The sequence below is a fragment of the Tympanuchus pallidicinctus genome, unplaced genomic scaffold, assembly GCF_026119805.1.
Source record: "Tympanuchus pallidicinctus isolate F22 unplaced genomic scaffold, pur_lepc_1.0 scaffold83, whole genome shotgun sequence".
Lineage (NCBI taxonomy): Eukaryota > Metazoa > Chordata > Aves > Galliformes > Phasianidae > Tympanuchus > Tympanuchus pallidicinctus.
Genome location: NW_026294806.1, coordinates 72227 through 89550, shown reverse-complemented (window position 1 = coordinate 89550; position 17324 = coordinate 72227). Strand labels below are relative to the sequence as shown.

At 59.3% G+C, this 17324-nt stretch overlaps 2 protein-coding genes across 3 annotated transcripts in view; both read right to left on the bottom strand.

Annotated features, from left to right (window-relative positions):
* LOC128074189 (cyclic AMP-dependent transcription factor ATF-7) overlaps nt 1-4147 on the bottom strand; it is a 55732-nt gene extending 51585 nt beyond the window's left edge. For both annotated transcript variants that reach the window (XR_008203016.1, XM_052669799.1), the window contains exon 1: nt 4047-4147. The gene's annotated coding sequence lies outside the window, so the exon portion shown is untranslated. The remainder of the gene's footprint in view (nt 1-4046) is intronic.
* A 607-nt stretch (nt 4148-4754) lies between these two features.
* On the bottom strand, nt 4755-6664 carry ATP5MC2 (ATP synthase membrane subunit c locus 2). The gene is made up of 5 exons (XM_052669801.1): nt 6573-6664; nt 5765-5837; nt 5446-5523; nt 5087-5247; nt 4755-5010 (listed from the first exon to the last, which is right to left on the bottom strand). The coding sequence occupies exons 1-5, from the start codon at nt 6647-6649 to the stop codon at nt 4896-4898; spliced, it is 504 nt and encodes a 167-aa protein (XP_052525761.1). The 5' UTR covers nt 6650-6664; the 3' UTR covers nt 4755-4895.
* Between the last annotated feature and the right edge of the window lie 10660 nt (nt 6665-17324).

Sequence of the window (17324 nt, the reverse complement as noted above, 5' to 3'; positions counted from 1 at the left end):
TGCCCTCCTTCAGCTTCATTTCCCCTCGTCCTGCTGCCATCTCCCCTTGCACAGAGCTGCCTCCTCTCTTATCTGTAGGCTCCCTTCAGGCACTGCAGGCTGCACTCAGCTCACCCCCAGCTTCTCCATGCTGAACGAGCCCAGCTCCCTCAGCCTGGCTTCATAGGGGAGCTGCTCCAGTCCTCTGCTCATCTCTGCAGTTCCTCTGGACCCTCTCCATCAGCTCCCTGCCTTTCCTGTCCTGGGGGCTCCAGCCCTGGACACAGTGCTGCAGATGGGGCCTCACGAGAGCAGAGCAGAGGGGGACCATCACCTCCGTGCCCCTGCTGCCACCCCTCTGCTGATGGAGCCCAGTAAATAAAACCAAAGAAAACGAATCCAAAACGATATCCAACCAGAGAGATCCTCTGGTCACGCATTCTGTACAACACTGTGCACCACCAGCCCTGCCCCACGCATGCTGGGTGGCCGTGTGGCCATGCCCTGCTGTCCCCAGAGCTACGCACACCCCAAAGGGCTCCTGCAGCTCTCAGCCACCACCCTGCGCTGTGCTGACGGAGCTCAGCGAGCCCTGCTGGGCACGAGGCACCGCTCTCCTCCCTGCTGCCAGCCCAGCACCCAAACTTCCCCCTTTCAGAAGAGGGGAAGGAAACCTATTGCCTGCCCCACAGCACGCACAGACCTTCCTACAGCCCCGCTCCCACAGCTGAGATCCCAGGGGCTCTGAATAAAGGCACTGATGAGAAGTCACAGCCTTGCAGCCGGGTCCCATTATTCCTGTCTCTACGCTGCTCCTCTACACGCTGCTGTGCCACACGGGCTGCAGCTCATCCAGGCTCACCACAGCCCCAAGGAATTGCAGAAGAAGGGCATCACAGGCACAGCAAGCTGTGTGCCCAACTGCAGCGCTCAGCACGGCTCTGCAGGAGGTTCGTTTTCACCCAGCAGCTCCAGAAATCACATCGAGGGAAAAAGAAAATAAAAAAAATCAGAGCACCAAACGCACAAATGCTGGAAAACCAGGAACCTCGAGAGAGCCGAAATACGAGCAGAGTAAGAATTAGTACAAATTAATGCCAGTAATACCCCTCAGCGTGGGGGAAAGTTACGTTGGAGCGAAACTCGAAATGCAATTGGAAGCTTTCGACTCATTTAAAAGCTTTTGCAATGCTTTCCCTTCTTCATAACCTGGGAGGCAGAGCAGAGCCTCAGCGCTGCAGGGAACCACGTCCAGCTCAGAGCCACCAGAGGGATTCTGGCAAACTGGAAGGCATTCAGGAAAACGGAGTTTAGCAGCTGGAGGGATTGATTTACAGGGGAAGATTAAAATAACTGGGCGTGGAGCTGGGCTGAGCGCTGAGGAAGGTGGACAGAATCATTTTTAGCTGGTTGACAGGCAAGTGCCAAAAGGCAGAGGAAGTGTTTAGCATTCTGCAATTAGGTACAAGCAAAGGATTGGCACACAATTAAGGAGATGTAAAAGTTCTCACTGCAGTGAGCTCCGCTGGGGGCTGCGCATTGTCCCACTTTAGGGCTTGCAGGCTGGGAGAGGGGCAGAAATGGAAGGTGCTGCTAAGAAGCAGAGCTCCAGGAGGGGGAAATCTGACTGAGATTTGCAATTCTCAGCAGTGCTGCCCAGAAGTGTGGGTGCCCCACACATCCCTGCAGGTTCACAGGGATGGGAACCTGGGCGGCTGATGGGGGTGGGAGCAGCCCAGGGCAAAGGGTGGGACGGAGGGGGGGCTTAAGGCCCTTCCAACCCAACCGTCCTGGGGTTCTGTGATCTTTCAGGACCCTTCCAACCCAACCGTCCCACAGTTCTCTGATTTCCATTGCTGACGTGCTCCCCATCAGCCGACCCCGCAGCTTTTGGGGTTGCTTGTTCTAACACCGAAGGCAAGCAAGCACTCCAGCACTCTCCAGCCCGCAAAGAGACGAAGCTTGGTTGACACCAATCCCTGCACTCGCGTCACAGAAGGCAAATGCAATCTCTCACTCCACAGAACAAGGAGCGAGGACGTTCACCTACTCATTTTCAGAGATCTGGCTGTCGAATCCACCTCCCACAGACTTCTCCTCCACTTTTAAACAGTGAAGTTATTCTTAGCCCCCACCGAGAAAATCCCCATCCAAGAAAACCATCCAACAAAGCCCGTGCTTCAGAACTGCAGCCGAATTCCCCTCCAGAAACGACTGCATTTCAGTGACAACTATTTTTAAAGCAGTTTGCAAAGAACCAGACAATCCCTTCAGACTTCAGCGCCGCTGGCCAAAAAGAAAAAAAAAGGCCCTACTCAGAGAGCGAGGCAAAGCAAATCGGGCAGCCTGCTGAAGTGAGAGCAACGCCTTCGTGTTGGACTCCTCCATGTTACGCTGGAACGTCGTCGTTGGAAGGGGCCTGAGCAGGGAGAGAAGGGATAACTTCACAAAGATAACGGTGGGACGCAGAGAGGAGAGGGCAGCGCAGAGCGCTGGAGCTGTGCAGGATGAGGAGCTTATTGGCACAACACACACCTCAACCAGGCCATGACAGAACTGTAAGGGTTGGAGATATTCATCAGCACCGAGCCGATCCCCTCTCACCTTCTCTCCCCTGAGGTGCTCAGCCCCCGGGGCTCTCAGTCCGTCCCCACAGCTCTGCACGCTCTGTGAGGCTCTCCCAGCAGTTCCCAGTTTGTCCTGAAGCGGGGAAGCCCAGCACTGGGCCCAGTGCTCCCCATGGGGCCTCCCCAGCACAGAGCAGAGTGGGGAGCACCTCCCTGCCCTGCTGGCCGTGCTCTGTGCAGTGACCCCAGGGAACCATTGGCCTTTTTGGCCACCAGACCACACTAATGGATCGTGGTCATCCTGCCGGCCACCAGGACCCCACGTCCCTCTCTGCAGAGCTCCTTTCCACCAGTTCAGCCCCTTTCTTTCCCCCAGGCTGAACAGCCTCAGAGCAATCAGCCTTTCCCCATCAGAGAGACGCTCCAGGCCCCCCACCATCTTTTCAGCTCTCCATTATAGCTGCACGATCCCACGCTGACAATTCTACAAAGCGACTCTGAAGCCGTGCTCACAAACTGGAGCTGCCCAGAGGCACCGCAATGCTTCAGTGCTCCCAGAGCCCCCCAGCGAGAATGAGCCACCAGGGTCAGCGCTGGGGAAGCAAACACCAAATTCCCCACATTCTGCTGCTTGCAGATCTCCCTCTGTGCTATGGGGATCGCCCTGGAGGTGGGTGGGGGTTGGCACAGAGCCCCCCACCTCCCACCCCAACCTTGGGCCACTCACAGCTGCATTGTGGCCTCTGGACGCTGCCTGGGAGCTGCGAGTCCTGCAGCACTCCGGGGAGGGCTCACAGGTCACCCCCCCACCCCACAACACCCCCCATCCCCTCGGGGTTCCCCAGCTCTGCCCATCAGAGCCTCTCCCAAACCTCACAACTCCCTCAAATCCCTTCTCCTGCCCCCCACGGGACCCTTCCACCTCCCTAAGCCCCCCCCCCACCTCACTGTCCCACCATATCCCCATATAGAGACCTCCACCCCCCTTCTCCAGCTCCTCCAGACCCCGCTCCACTCCTAGATCCCCCCACGGCCTCCACCCCCCCCAAGAGGCCCCCACTCCAAAGTCCTCCTGAACCTCCGAGCCCCCCGAGTCCCTGAGTTCCCCCCACTCTCCCCTTTTTCCCCCATCCCGTTCCCCCCCCCCGAGGCCTCCCGGCTCCCCCTCCGGCACCGCCCGGGCCCCCTCTCAGCCTCCCGCAGCCCCGCCCACAAAGGGAGGGGCGTTCCCCACTGGCAGCACTCATCCACGCCGCCACTGGCCGAGACGCCCGTCATTCAGAGCCTACCGCGCAGCCCATTGGCCGCTGCGCGCCGTCAGTCAGCGGAGAGGCGGGAAGAGGGGTGGGGTGGGGGTAGGGGGGGCAGAGCGGCCGCCTGAGGAAAACTCGGGGAGAGTTGTGGGGGGAGGGGCCGGCGCTCCCCACCGCCCTTCGTTCCCTCCGGGGCTGCCCCAGCGTCACCGGGGAGGCCTCACCGAGCACCGGAACCGCCGCGTACCTCAGGGAGGGCCGCTGCCGCCGCTGCCGGGGCCTCGCGCTGGCTGCGTCTCGCGCTCGGGCTCCCGCCTCCCCTCAGCCGGGCCCGGCCCCCCCCCCCCCAAACCCCCGCCCGCCCTGCGCACCGAGATCTCGCGAGACCTGAGGGGAGGAGACACCGCCGCGGGCACCAATGGCGGAACTGGGTAGGCGGAGCTTCGCTGTAAATGGGCGTGGTTTACACATGGGCGGGGCTTTTGGCCACGCCCTTCCCCTCGCGGCGTTCTTCCGCCCGCTGCGGGAACGGCGACACGGAGATGTCGCGACAGAACAGCGCAAAGAACTGGGTCACGCTGGGAGCTGCAGGAAGGGTTGAGGAGGTGCAGGAGAGCCCTAGGAGAACTGGGGACGTGGCCGTGACTCCCCCAACCCAGTGAGAGGTTGTGCTGACCCCAGGTGCTGCTCAGTGTCACCGTGGGGATGTCCCTGGGAGGCAAACATGGAGCTGACTCAACCTGGACCGATGCCCTGCGGGCTCCTGGCTGTCCCCAGCACGATCACTGATGCCTCCGGCCTCTTGAAGACACAGCTGAGAGCCCTGGAGATAAGAGGATTCAGCACAAGTCTGGGGACACCGCCACTCACCAGAGCACCCAGTGGGGCTGTGCTCTCCCCAGGCCAGCCAAGTGACAAAGCCTGGGGCCACCAAGGAGGCACGAGGACACAGAGCCATTATCCAACCGTATTTATTCCCCAAATCAGTTGGGGGCGAGGGTAAGGAGTGGGGCTCGTCCCACCCCACGCCGGACATTCACAGCTGTGCCTGGGCTGCAGGCACTGTCACCATCACCGCGTCACTGCCATGGCTCCGTCACATGGCAAACAGGATGAGGAAGGCCACCATCAGGCAGAAGAGCCCCATGGCCTCAGAGAGGGCGAAGCCCAGGATGGCATAGGAGAAGAGCTGCTGCTTCAGCGAGGGGTTCCTGGGGGGAAAGGGGACACGGTCAGTGGGACACAACTGCTGTGCCTTCCCCTGCCCTCCCCTCGTCTCCTCCTCACCTGGCATAGCCGATGATGAGGCTGCCAAAGACGGTGCCGATGCCGGCCCCAGAGCCGGCCACCCCCACAGTGGCTGCACCGGCACCGATGAATTTGGCAGCGGTGTCGATGTCCCTGCGGGCCACACTCGTCACAATGGTCCTACGGGCACTTGGGTGCACCTGGGGGATGGGACAGTGGGGACAAGTGGTGGAGTGGGAGAGGCGGCTGCAACACACCTCCCTCACACCTTAATTTCTGTCCACTGATGCCCTTGCAACCTCCTGAGGACCCCAACCAGGACACGGGGTGAAGCTCCTTCCCCACGTCCACTCAAGTCAGAATCCCCCTGATCCCTATTTGTCCCCCCACCACGTTACCTGCTCCATCCGTGCACTGGGAATGCTGAGCAGGGACGCAGAGAGAGGCTGGCACAGCACCCGCGGGCTCCTCCACACCTGCAAGGCACGACTGCTGTCACATTCCTGGGAGGGACATAACACAGCCCCCCCAGCCACCCCCAATCACAGTCTGTGGCCTTAAAGATGCAAAAAGTGTCCCCAGATTTCTCTCCCACCTGAACCCAGAGCACCACTTCGTGTCACTCCTGTCCAGCCCCATACCGGAGGGACAGGATGGGATGTTGGGGTTGAAGCTTTGCCACCCATCAATGCTTTGTCACCAGCTGTCACCACTCACCAGCGCAGGAACAGTGACGAACTTTGTACAGGCGTACATGGCGAGGGAAGAGGGACACACGTGTGGGACACAGCTGGAAGAGACACATGGACACAGGAGAGTGAGGGGGAAGGTGGCCCTGGGGACAGGCAGGGGGACGAGGCAACACCAGGAGGGCTGAGCCACATGGGTGGGACATATTCCTGCCATCCAGGGGACAAGGCCAGCTGAGTGCTACCTAAGGGGTGGTCAGAGGGTGGGGGGCAGAGCGGGGGGCACGGATCTGATGAGGGCCTGGGTTGGAGGTCATAGGGATGGGGTGAAGGCAGAGCAGGGGGAGGGGACATGAGGGAGCTCAGAGGGACGGGATGGGGGCTCCCAAAGCTTAGGGTGAGGGGGATGATGGCAGAGTGAGGGGGAGGTGACCCCAAGATGCACAGGGGCTCAACCTGAGGTGCAGTGCGAAGGGCTCCCCTCAAAGCAATACGAAGGGTCACCCCAACGCCAGGGAGAGCTTCTCAGTGCACCGTATTGGGGGGGGGGGGGGGGGAGCCCAACACGCACCGCAAAGGGGAAAAAGGTCACTCCAAAACGGGGGGAGGTGCACGTGGGCGCCGGGAGGGGGAATCACCCCCAGCCTCATAGCGACGAGGTTCCCATAGAACTCAACGTGGGGGTGACCTCACCGCAAAGCAGCCCCCCGGGGGATTCCCCCCTCCCTGTTTCCAACCCCGGGACGGGGGGGTTCCCTCTCCCTCATCCTCACTCACGATAAAGCACGATTCTCCCCCAGCGCCTCGGGCCCACCCGCAGCCCCGGACCTTCTCACCTGGCGCACCGGGCAGCGGGCAAACCGCGGGGCTCCGAATGCGCACGCGCTTCCGGAAGCGCCACCGGAAAAACCATAGAGCGGGAAGGAAGGAGGCGGGGCCTACGCACAGAGCGCCACCTTCCGCCCAGCAGCGCCGCCTGCCGGGCTGGAGGACGAGCAGGGAGGGGTGAGCGTGGAGGCGGGGCAGAAAGGGGCGTGGCTAAATGGTCGGGTGGCCCAAATGGGGGCGGGGCCAAATGGTCGGAGATGCAGCGCCCCCTGGCGGCTCAGCGGAGAACAGCGAGCGGCGTTCCGGGAGGGCGGGGGGATGCAGTGAGTGTGAGTGTGAGTGTGAGTGTGAGTGTGAGTGTGAGTGTGAGTGTGAGTGTGAGTGTGAGTGTGAGTGTGTGAGTGTGTCTGTGCTCATGCACACACGTGTGCACACTTTCGTGTGTTCATGTGTCAGTGTGTACGTACATCTGTGTGCATGCCATACGTGCGTGTTTGCATGTGCATGCAGGTCTGCACACACGTGTTTGTGCACGTGTGAGCATGTATGCGTGTGTTTGCATGCAATTGTATGCATAAATGTGTGTTTGCACATGTGTGCGTGTGCTTGCATGCACCTTCACGCCTGTATGCATGTGTGTGCACACGTGTGTACGCGCGTGCCCATGTTAGCACATGTGTGCATGTCCACACGTGTTTGCATGTGTGTGCGCCTCTCTGTGCATGCGTGTGCGTTTGTTTGCGTGCAGCTCTTTGCGTGTGCATGCGTTTGCATGTGTGTGTGTGCACCCGTGTACAGACGTGTGCATTCACACACGTGTGTGCACCTTCCCATGTGGCCACAGCGGTGGGGGGGGAGGGGGGGTGTGGGGGGGGGTCCATCAGTGCTGTCGGGGGGGGATTTATGGGCCGCCCAAATGCGGGAAGCCATAAAGCCGGAGTGCGCCGCTATTAATTAAATCATTGTTATAATTAACTTTCATTAAAGGAAAATCAATAGCGAGGAGCCGGGCTGGAAAGAGCCCATCCATCCGTCCGTCCAGCTGTCACGGGGGGGGGGGGGGGGTCCATCCCCACCCCCTCCCCTGACCCGATTCCCACCAACCCCCATTGCTGTCCCCCCCCCCCCCCCCCCCCCATTATTATACCCCCCCTATTATTATGCCGCTCCCCCATCCGTTTTTTTCTCTCCTCATTTATTTTTTAATTACCGTTTTCCCCATTTCCCCCTTTATTCCCTGATTTCAGCCCCGGCTCCATCAGCCACCATTGACCTTAACGGCTTAAATTAAAGCTCAGTGTCTGCGCTCCCCCCCGAGGGTCCCCCCCCCCCCCCAGCCTCCCCCCTCCGCCGCCGCCGCTTTAATGTCACTGCGATGGCTTTGACCTTGGGATGAACGTCGGCTCCAAAGCACCGCGGGGACAACGGCTGCTGAGCCCACGTGGGGGGTCTTTATGGGGTGGGGGGTTGATGGGGGAGGGGGGTGGTGTCACCCCCGGGTCGTTGTCAATGTGGTGGTGATCCCTGCTGGGTCCCAGTGAGGGATCAGGGTGGGATGGGGATGGGATGGGGAAGGGAATGAGGAAGGGAATGGGGATGGGATGGGATGGGATGGGATGGGATGGGATGGGATGGGATGGGATGGGATGGGATGGGATGGGATGGGATGGGATGGGGATGGGGATGGGGAAGGGGTGGGGAAGGGAATGAGGGAGGGAATGGGGATGGGATGGGATGGGATGGGATGGGATGGGATGGGATGGGATGGGATGGGAAGGGATGGGATGGGATGGGATGGGATGGGGATGAAGATGGGGATGGGATGGGATGGGATGGGGATGGGATGGGATGGGATGGGATGGGATGGGATGGGATGGGATGGGGATGATATGGGGATGGGGATGGGATGGGATGGGATGGGATGGGATGGGATGGGATGGGATGGGATGGGATGGGATGGGATGGGATGGGGATGAGGATGGGGATGAGGATGGGGATGGGATGGGATGGGATGGGATGGGGATGAGGATGGGGATGGGATGGGATGAGGAAGGGGATGGGATGGGGATGGGATGGGGATGAGGATGAGGATGGGATGGGATGAGGAAGGGGATGGGGATGGGGAAGGAGATGGGATGGGGACAAAGGGATGGACACTTGCAGAGGGGCAGACAGGATGACATCCTGAAGGATCAGGGATGGAAAGACAGAGGGACGGGTGGACATAGAGACAGAGAAACTGAGGGACGGGGGTCTGTCATGGGGACAGAGGACAGAGGGACTGAGGGATGGAGGGACAGAGGGACACAAACACGGAGAGGTGGATGGGCAGAGGGATGGAGGGACAGACGGACAGACAGAGGGACAGTGGCGGAGGGGGTGGGACGGAGTGAGACTCTGCTACAGCTGTGCACAGCTGGATCCCAACGCCGCCATCACAGCTGCACACAGCTGGATCCTGGGGGGGGGGGGGTGTCGCTGCCACATCTGGGCACAGCTGGATCGCAGCGTCGCCGTGACGCCAGGCACACAGCTGGGTCCCGGGATCGCCTCCACATCTGGGCACAGCTGGATCCCGGCGTCACCACTCCACCTGCGCACAGCTGGCTCCTGGGATCGCTGCCACATCTGGGCACAGCTGGATCCCGGTATTGGGGGGGAGGGGTGGGGAGGGGGAAGGGGCGGAGAGCGGCGTCCATCCGGTGACACTGAGAACGATCCCACGGCTGCACGGTGGGGGACCCACACACCCCCCCCCCGGGATTCAGAGCAGCACCTTTGGGTGCTGGGTGCCCCTTTACCACCAACCCCCCCCCCCTTCCAACCCCCTCCCCAATACCGGGGTGGCCCCGGGCTCCCAGCAGGGACGCTCACGCGGTGCCACCGCCTGAAATACGGCCCCATAAATCCGCGCCGTTGTGGCTCATTGCTTAATTAGCGCCTGAAACGAAGTGATTCAGAGGGGCCCGAATGGCATGGCGTCATGCGAGGGGCGCTGGGATGGGGAGGAGGAACCACGGGGGGGGGGCTGATGGGGGGGGGGTTCTTTTGGGGCAACTTTGGGGCTTTTTGGTGTCGGACGGGGTGGGACGCACTGCACCGCATCGCTGCACCCACCGCGATTGGGGGGCACCAATGCAAACCCCCCCCCTCCCCTAAGTGTCACGATGGCTGTGGGGTCTCAACGGGGCTCTCTGGGTGTCCCCTGTCACCCGATGGGGGCAGTGACCCCCCCGCCCCCCTCCCCCCCCCAAGGGGAAAATCCTCATCTTTTTTTTCTTTTTTTTCCCCCCCCTTTTTTTTTACAGCCCTTTTCTTCTTCTTTTTTTATGGCAAACTTCGCTTTACGTCTCTGACATTTAACGGAGGATGGGATCTTCCCTCCGGGACGGCAGGAAATGGAGATATTTATTGGGGTCGGGGAGGAGGGGGGGGGGTGGAGCTGGGAGATTTACTCCGATAGCGCAGCGCCCTGATGGGTCCGGCTGTCCGTCCGTCTGTCCGTCTGTCTGGCGGTGCCACGAGATGCACTGTGAGTGGAGCTGTCCCTTTATTGGGGTCTCGGGGATGATGTGACCCCCCCCTCCCCCCCCCCTCCCCCTACCCAGAAGGGCTGCGATGGGAACCCAGAAGGGCTGGTGGGGGATCCACTGGTGGCAAATATGGGGTTGTGCCCCCAGTGGGACACGGGGACGTGTTTGGGGATGGATGCCTCCCCCCCCCCCCAGAGCTGGGAACAAAACGTGAGGACAACATTTGGGGACGTGGTTTAAGGGCCCTGTTTTGGATTCGGGGAGGCGTTTGGGGTCAGAGGTGCTGCCCCCATTGCTGGAAATGGGACCGAAGGAGGACGTGTGTGAGATGCAGATGTGACCCACAGGCTGTGCATCAGACCTGGGGAATCAGCTCAGGGGGGGGACAGTGCCAGCCACCAGGAATGGCCCTATAGCCCCATAACCCCGCAGCCCCATATCTTCATGGTCCCATAACCCTGTAACCCCACAGCCCCATATCCTCATGGTCCCACAGCCCCATAACCCCACAGCCCCATATCCTCGTGGTCCCACAGCCCCACAGCCCCATATCCTCATGGTCCCATAACCCTATAACCCCACAGCCCCATATCCTCATGGTCCCATAGCCCCATAGCCCCACAGCCCCATATCTTCATGGTCCCACAGCCCCACAACCCCATATCCTCATGGTCCCACAGCCCCACAGCCCCATATCCTCATGGTCCCATAACCCCACAGCCCCATATCTTCATGATTCCATAGCTCCATAACCCCATATCCTCATGGTCCCACAGCCCCATTACCCCACAGCCCCATATCTTCATGGTCCCACAGCCCCACAGCCCCATATCCTCATGGTCCCACAGCCCCACAACCCCATATCCTCATGGTCCCACAGCCCCATATCCTCATGGTCCCATAACCCCACAGCCCCATATCCTCATGGTCCCTTAGCCCCATTACCCCACAGCCCCATATCCTCATGATCCCATAGCCCCACAACCCCATATCCTCATGGTCCCATAGCCCCATAACGCCACAGCCCCATATCCTCATGATCCCATAACCCCACAGCCCCATATCTTCATGGTCCCACAGCCCCACAGCCCCATATCCTCATGGTCCCACAGCCCCACAACCCCATATCCTCATGGTCCCACAGCCCCATATCCTCATGGTCCCATAACCCCACAGCCCCATATCCTCATGGTCCCTTAGCCCCATTACCCCACAGCCCCATATCCTCATGATCCCATAGCCCCACAACCCCATATCCTCATGGTCCCATAGCCCCATAACGCCACAGCCCCATATCCTCATGATCCCATAACCCCACAGCCCCATATCTTCATGGTCCCATAGCCCCACAGCCCCATATCCTCATGGTCCCATAGCCCCACAGCCCCATATCCTCATGGTCCCACAGCCCCATATCCTCATGGTCCCATAACCCCACAGCCCCATATCCTCATGGTCCCATAACCCCACAGCCCCATATCCTCATGGTCCCATAACCCCACAGCCCCATATCCTCATGGTCCCATAACCCCACAGCCCCATATCCTCATGGTCCCATTACGCCACAGCCCCATATCCTCATGGTCCCACAGCCCCACAGCCCCATATCCTCATGGTCCCATAACCCCACAGCCCCATATCCTCATGGTCCCACAGCCCCACAGCCCCATATCCTCATGATCCCATAGCCCCACAGCCCCATATCTTCATGGTCCCACAGCCCCACAGCCCCATATCCTCATGGTCCCATAGCCCCATAACCCCACAGCCCCATATCGGTGGGATGGGGGCAACAGGTTGGAGAAGCGGGATGGGAGATCCAGAGAGCCGGGGATGGGATGGGATGATCTGAATTGGGGTGAGATGGATGCCATAGGATGGAACGGGATGGAAAACCCTCGCGATGGGGTCAGGAGACGGCGCTGTGGGGCGCAAACAGCCGGGACGCCCCCATAGGGCAGCGGCACCGCCGGGTCTCTGCCCCACAGCCCGGTTGCTTCGTGGGGTGGAAACTCCATCCCGTCCCATTTTTGGGGCAACTGCTCCACCCTCCGGACTCGACCAGGAACGCAGCGACGTGGCCGCCCCTCCCGGGAGACCCGAACCCCCGCAGGGTCCGTCCGACCCCCCCCCAAATCCCACCCCCCCAAACCCCCCCTCCCAGCCCCTCGGTTCGGCCCTTCGGGCTGTGGATCCTCCGACGGCTGCTAAGGGCTGCGCTGGCTGTGTTCTATGGGATTATTTGCCCAGTTCCCTCTAAATTCACCCCCATTTGCGTTTTTTTCTCTCCTTCCCCTCGAATTTGTCGGAGAAAAGCCATAAAATGATGGGGAAAAGGCAGAGGTTTTGTGCCAGGGCCACGTGCTTCCCCTGCTCCATCCATCGCCCCCCAGCCGAGGACCCCAAAGTCGGGGCTGAGGATTTGCCCCCCCTCCATAGAGCAGCATTTTGGGGCTCCTGAACCCAAAGCTGTTCCCAAGGAGCTGAGGAATGGGATCCGTTCCAATGACAGAAATATGGGGAGGGGTCGTGGGGACGACGCGATACGCGCCGCTAAACGGCCAAGGGGATCCATTTTGGGTGGAAAACAGGCAAAACGAGGTGCGTGTGGGGCTGCCTCACTTTTCCCCCTGTGCAAAATGGAGGGGGGGGGGGTCAGTCCTTGGGGTGACCCCACTGGGGTCGGGGTCTCAGCACTGCGTCGCTGGGAAGCTCCGCATCCCTTCCCATCCCCGATCCCTTTGGGGCCCATCCAGGACCCCTTTCCATCCCAACGATGCCACCTCGACCACATCTGCCTTCCGAGTGCGGAGCAGCCGAGGGATGGTTTCCATGGCAACCCACCAAAAAAAAAATAAATGAAATAAAAAGGAAAAAAATGACATCTGCATTTCTCCGTTTGGGGTTAAGGCTGCGATTTGTATGCAGGAGGGCGAGCGGCGCCTGGAAGCCGGGCGGAAAATCCAACAGGAGGAAGCGGGAGGGGATGGGAGGTGAGGGAGGTGGGAGCACAGCGCAGCCCCTCTCTCATATAGGGCCGCCCCCCCCGGTGGGGATGGGATGGGGACAAAGGGACAGGAGGGGCAACAGGAGGGCGGAGAGGAGGGGGAGAGATGAGCAGAGGAGCTCAAGGAGAGAGGAGCCCTCGTCTGTCCTTCGCATCCATCTGTCCTTCCCTTCCTTCTGTCCTTATCCACCCGTCCTTCCCATCCATCCATCCTTATCCATCTGTCCTTCCCATCCATCCATCCTTATCCGTCTGTCCTTCCCATCCATCCATCCTTATCCGTCTGTCCTTCCCATCCATCCATCCTTATCCATCTGTCCTTCCCTTCCGTCTGTCCTTATCCACCCGTCCTTCCCATCCATCCATCCTTATCCGTCTGTCCTTCCCATCCATCCATCCTTATCTATCTGTCCTTCCCTTCCTTCTGTCCTTATCCACCCGTCCTTCCCATCCATCCATCCTTATCCGTCTGTCCTTCCCATCCATCCATCCTTATCCATCTGTCCTTCCCTTCCGTCTGTCCTTATCCACCCGTCCTTCCCATCCATCCATCCTTATCCGTCTGTCCTTCCCATCCATCCATCCTTATCCATCTGTCCTTCCCATCCATCCATCCTTATCCGTCTGTCCTTCCCTTCTGTCTGTCCTTATCCACCCATCCTTCCCATCCATCCATCCTTATCCATCTGTCCTTCCCATCCATCTGTCCTTATCCACCCATCCTTCCCTTCCATCCATCCTTATCCATCTGTCCTTCCCTTCCGTCTGTCCTTACCTGCATCACGTTCCTCCCATCCTTATCCATCCTTCTGGGCCCTTCCTGCCTACCCATCCTTTCTCTCCTTTCCGTCCATCCTGTCCGTCTGTCCTTCCCCACACCCTGCATTCTATGCCTCTTCCCTTCCCATCCCTCCTCACCTCCGTCCTTTCTGTTTCTCCTCCGTAGCTTTTCTCCCCATCCATCTTTTCTCCCCTCCTTTCTCTCCCCCTATTCTTCCTCTTTCTGTCCATCCATCCTTACCCTCTGTCCATCCATCCATCCATCCATCCATCCAGCCCACTTCTCTGTCCTTCTAGTCCATTCCTCCACCTTCTCTTCCCGTCTGTCCTTCCATCCATCCATCCGTCCTTCTTCTCCCTCCCATCATCCATCCATCCTTCCCATCCATCCATCCTTCCCATCCATCCATCCTTCCCATCCATCCATCCTTCCCATCCATTTCATCCTTCCCATCCATCCATTCTTTCTCCCCATCCTTTCCACTCCATCCATCCGTTCTGGCTGTGGTGGTGGCATTGATCCCTCCTGTCCCTTTGCCCCCTCCTCCTCCCCCCCATTTCCCCACCCTCTTCTCCCTCTCCCATCCCTTTCACCCCCACCCCAATTCCACCCTCACGAAGCCCACGGATGCCTCTGCTCACCCCATTTTACCCCCCATTGCTGCCGCGATGGGAGCCGACCCCCCATTGGCGCACAGGTGACACCTCAGACCCCGGGTTGACGCCGTCGGGTGACACCGCGCTGCCACATCCCGGTGCTGGCAGCGGCCCCACAAACACAGCGGTGATTTATGGGCTCCTGGCAGCCCCCCGCCCGCTGTCAGCCTTTGTCTGAGCGCAGCGCTGCGGTCCTTTGTCCTCGCGGTGCTGCTTTGTCGCCGCTGCGATTTCCCTCTTGCTGGATTTGGGGACATGGAGGGGACAGCGCCGGGCGTGGGGTGGTGGCAGCGTGGTTGGAAGGCGTTGGGATGCCAGCGGGATGCAGCCCCGGCACCACGGTGAGGGGCACCCCCACCCCCCGCCCTCCATCCCTCCCGTGGGATCCACTGGGGATTGGATCTGTTGGGATGGGGTCCAATGGGGATGGGGTCCATCGGGGATGGGTTCCATTCTGGATGGGATCCATTGGGGATGGGGTTCACTGGGGATGGGTTCCATTCTGGATGGGTTCCATTCTGGATGGGATCCATTGGGGATGGGGTTCACTGGGGATGGGTTCCATTCTGGATGGGATCCATTTGGGACGGGTTTCATTTGGGGTAGGATCCATTTGGGATGGGATCCATTGGGGTTGGGTTCCATTCTGGATGGGATCCATTGGGGTTGGGTTCCATTCTGGATGGGTTCCATTGGGGATGGGGTTCACTGGGGATGAGTTCCATTCTGGATGGGATCCATTTGGGACGGGTTTCATTTGGGATGGGTTCCATTGGGGTTGGGTTCCATTCTGGATCCATTTGGGATGGGTTCCATTCTGGATCCATTTGGGATGGGTTCCATTTGGGGTAGGATCCATCAGGGATGGGATCCAATGGGGATGGGATCCATTTGGTGTGGTGTCTGTTCTGGATGGGATCCATTGGGGTTGGGTTCCATTCTGGATCCACTTGGGATGGGTTCCATTCTGGATGGGATCCATCAGGGTTGGGGTTCACTGGGGATGAGTTCCATTCTGGATCCACTTGGGATGGGTTCCATTCTGGATGGGATCCATTTGGGATGGGATCCATTGGTGTGGTGGGTTCCATTTGGGATAGGATCCATCAGGGATGGGATCCAGCGGGGTTGGGATCCATCAGGGATAAGATCCATTTGGGATGGGTTCCATTTGGGATGGGATCCACTGGGGATGGGTTCCACTCCGGATGGGATCCATGGCGTGGATCGGATGGGGATCCACTTCTGTTGGAACCCCACGAATCACAGAGGAGCAGAAGTCCATCGCCGTGCCCCACACCAGGGGGGTTCACACATTGCTTTCCCTTCTGAGGCCCCAAATTCACCATTTTTTCACCCAAACCGTGCGCTGAACCCCATGAGTGCCCACATGGAGACCCACAACAGCGTCGCCCCAATTCCCATTGCAGACATTATTGCCCCTAGGGTGAAATCCTCCATTTTCCCCCCAAAATGCCATTTCCCCCCCCCCCCAAAATGCCATCACTGCACCCCGTCCCCCTGCAGAGGAGGCAGATGCTGGGATGGAACCTCGGAGGAAGGCGGTGAATGCCAACCTCCCCCAGCGCTAATTAGCCCTGCAATTATCCCAGCTAATTAAGCAGCGCTGGGAGGTCTCATTTCCCCCCAACTGGTGCTTACTGGTGGTTACTGGTGGTTACTGGTGGTTACTGATGGGAGGATCTTGATGCTGCCCTGTTTCTGTAGCTCTGATCAGGGACTGAATGACAAAAGATCTTTTTCCCCCAATCTTTCCAGCAGGAATTTTTCCTCCACCCATTTATTTGGGAGGAGGGGGGGATGGAATTGATGGAAAAGGGTCGTTTTGGGTTTAAAAAGCCCCAAAATGTGGCTATTTTCAACCTCGAGGTGATTCAGGAATACCGACAGGTCTGATCCCCACGCTCTTCCTATTGCGGGAGGGACGCCGTCGCACCCCGATACCTTTGGGGTCCTTTGGGGTTTGGGGGCTGTTCAAACAAACAGCTCCACATCTCCAAAGCCCCCCCAAAATCCCCCAATCTGCCCCCATAGGGCATTTGCTGTGCAGTGATTTGGGGGGTTGTGATCCATCATCTTTATGTCCCGCTGTAACCGACGCATGGAGCCACGTTTTGCATCGGATCCTTTGGGTAAAAGGGGAGGTGGGGGGGACCCGAATTTGGGATGGTTGGGTTTTTTTTTGGGGGGGGGGGGGTTTGGGGTTGGGTTTTTTTTTTTTTTGGAGAAAGGGAAGAAAAAGGAAAAAGAAGTCGTAAAATGAAAATAATAATCATAATAAAAACCCGAGTTAAAAATCGCCCAGCAGAACAGAAGCGACGGTAATGAGCACCGCAGAGATGGTCCATAAATGGGGATGGGGAATAAAGGCAAAGGGAGGAGCGGTGGGGAAACGGCACCGCGGCCCCCAAACCATCACTGCTGCCCCCCAAAAAGCGTCGGGGAAACGTTTTGGTGAATGCAGCCGAAATGCTGCCATCCCAAATGGGGGAGGAACAGCCCAGAACTGCTCCGAGGGGAGACCCCAAAGCGGTGCCCCTATGGGGGATCTCAGATTGGTGGAGAGACGGAACTGAATCCCCCGCATGGAGACCCCCGAATCTGGTGGGGAAATTTCCCTGCGTCCCCTAAACGGGTTCAGCCCACGTTGGTGGGGAAACGGCGTTGAATCCCCCCCCCCAAATAGAGACCCCAAATCGATGGAGATTCAGCCTCCGAATGGGGGAACCTCGTGTCGGTGGGGAAACAGGCGCTGAATCCCC

Bases quoted from the DNA above. Each gene is read 5' to 3' on its own strand.
- ATP5MC2 (XM_052669801.1), bottom strand. From the start codon at position 6,649: ATGGTTTTTCCGGTGGCGCTTCCGGAAGCGCGTGCGCATTCGGAGCCC. The intron at 5,838-6,572 runs GTGAGAAGGTCC...TGTCTCTTCCAG, and splicing joins CCCGCTGCCCGGTGCGCCAG to CTGTGTCCCACACGTGTGTC. The intron at 5,011-5,086 runs GTGAGGAGGAGA...CTTTCCCCCCAG, and splicing joins CTCATCATCGGCTATGCCAG to GAACCCCTCGCTGAAGCAGC.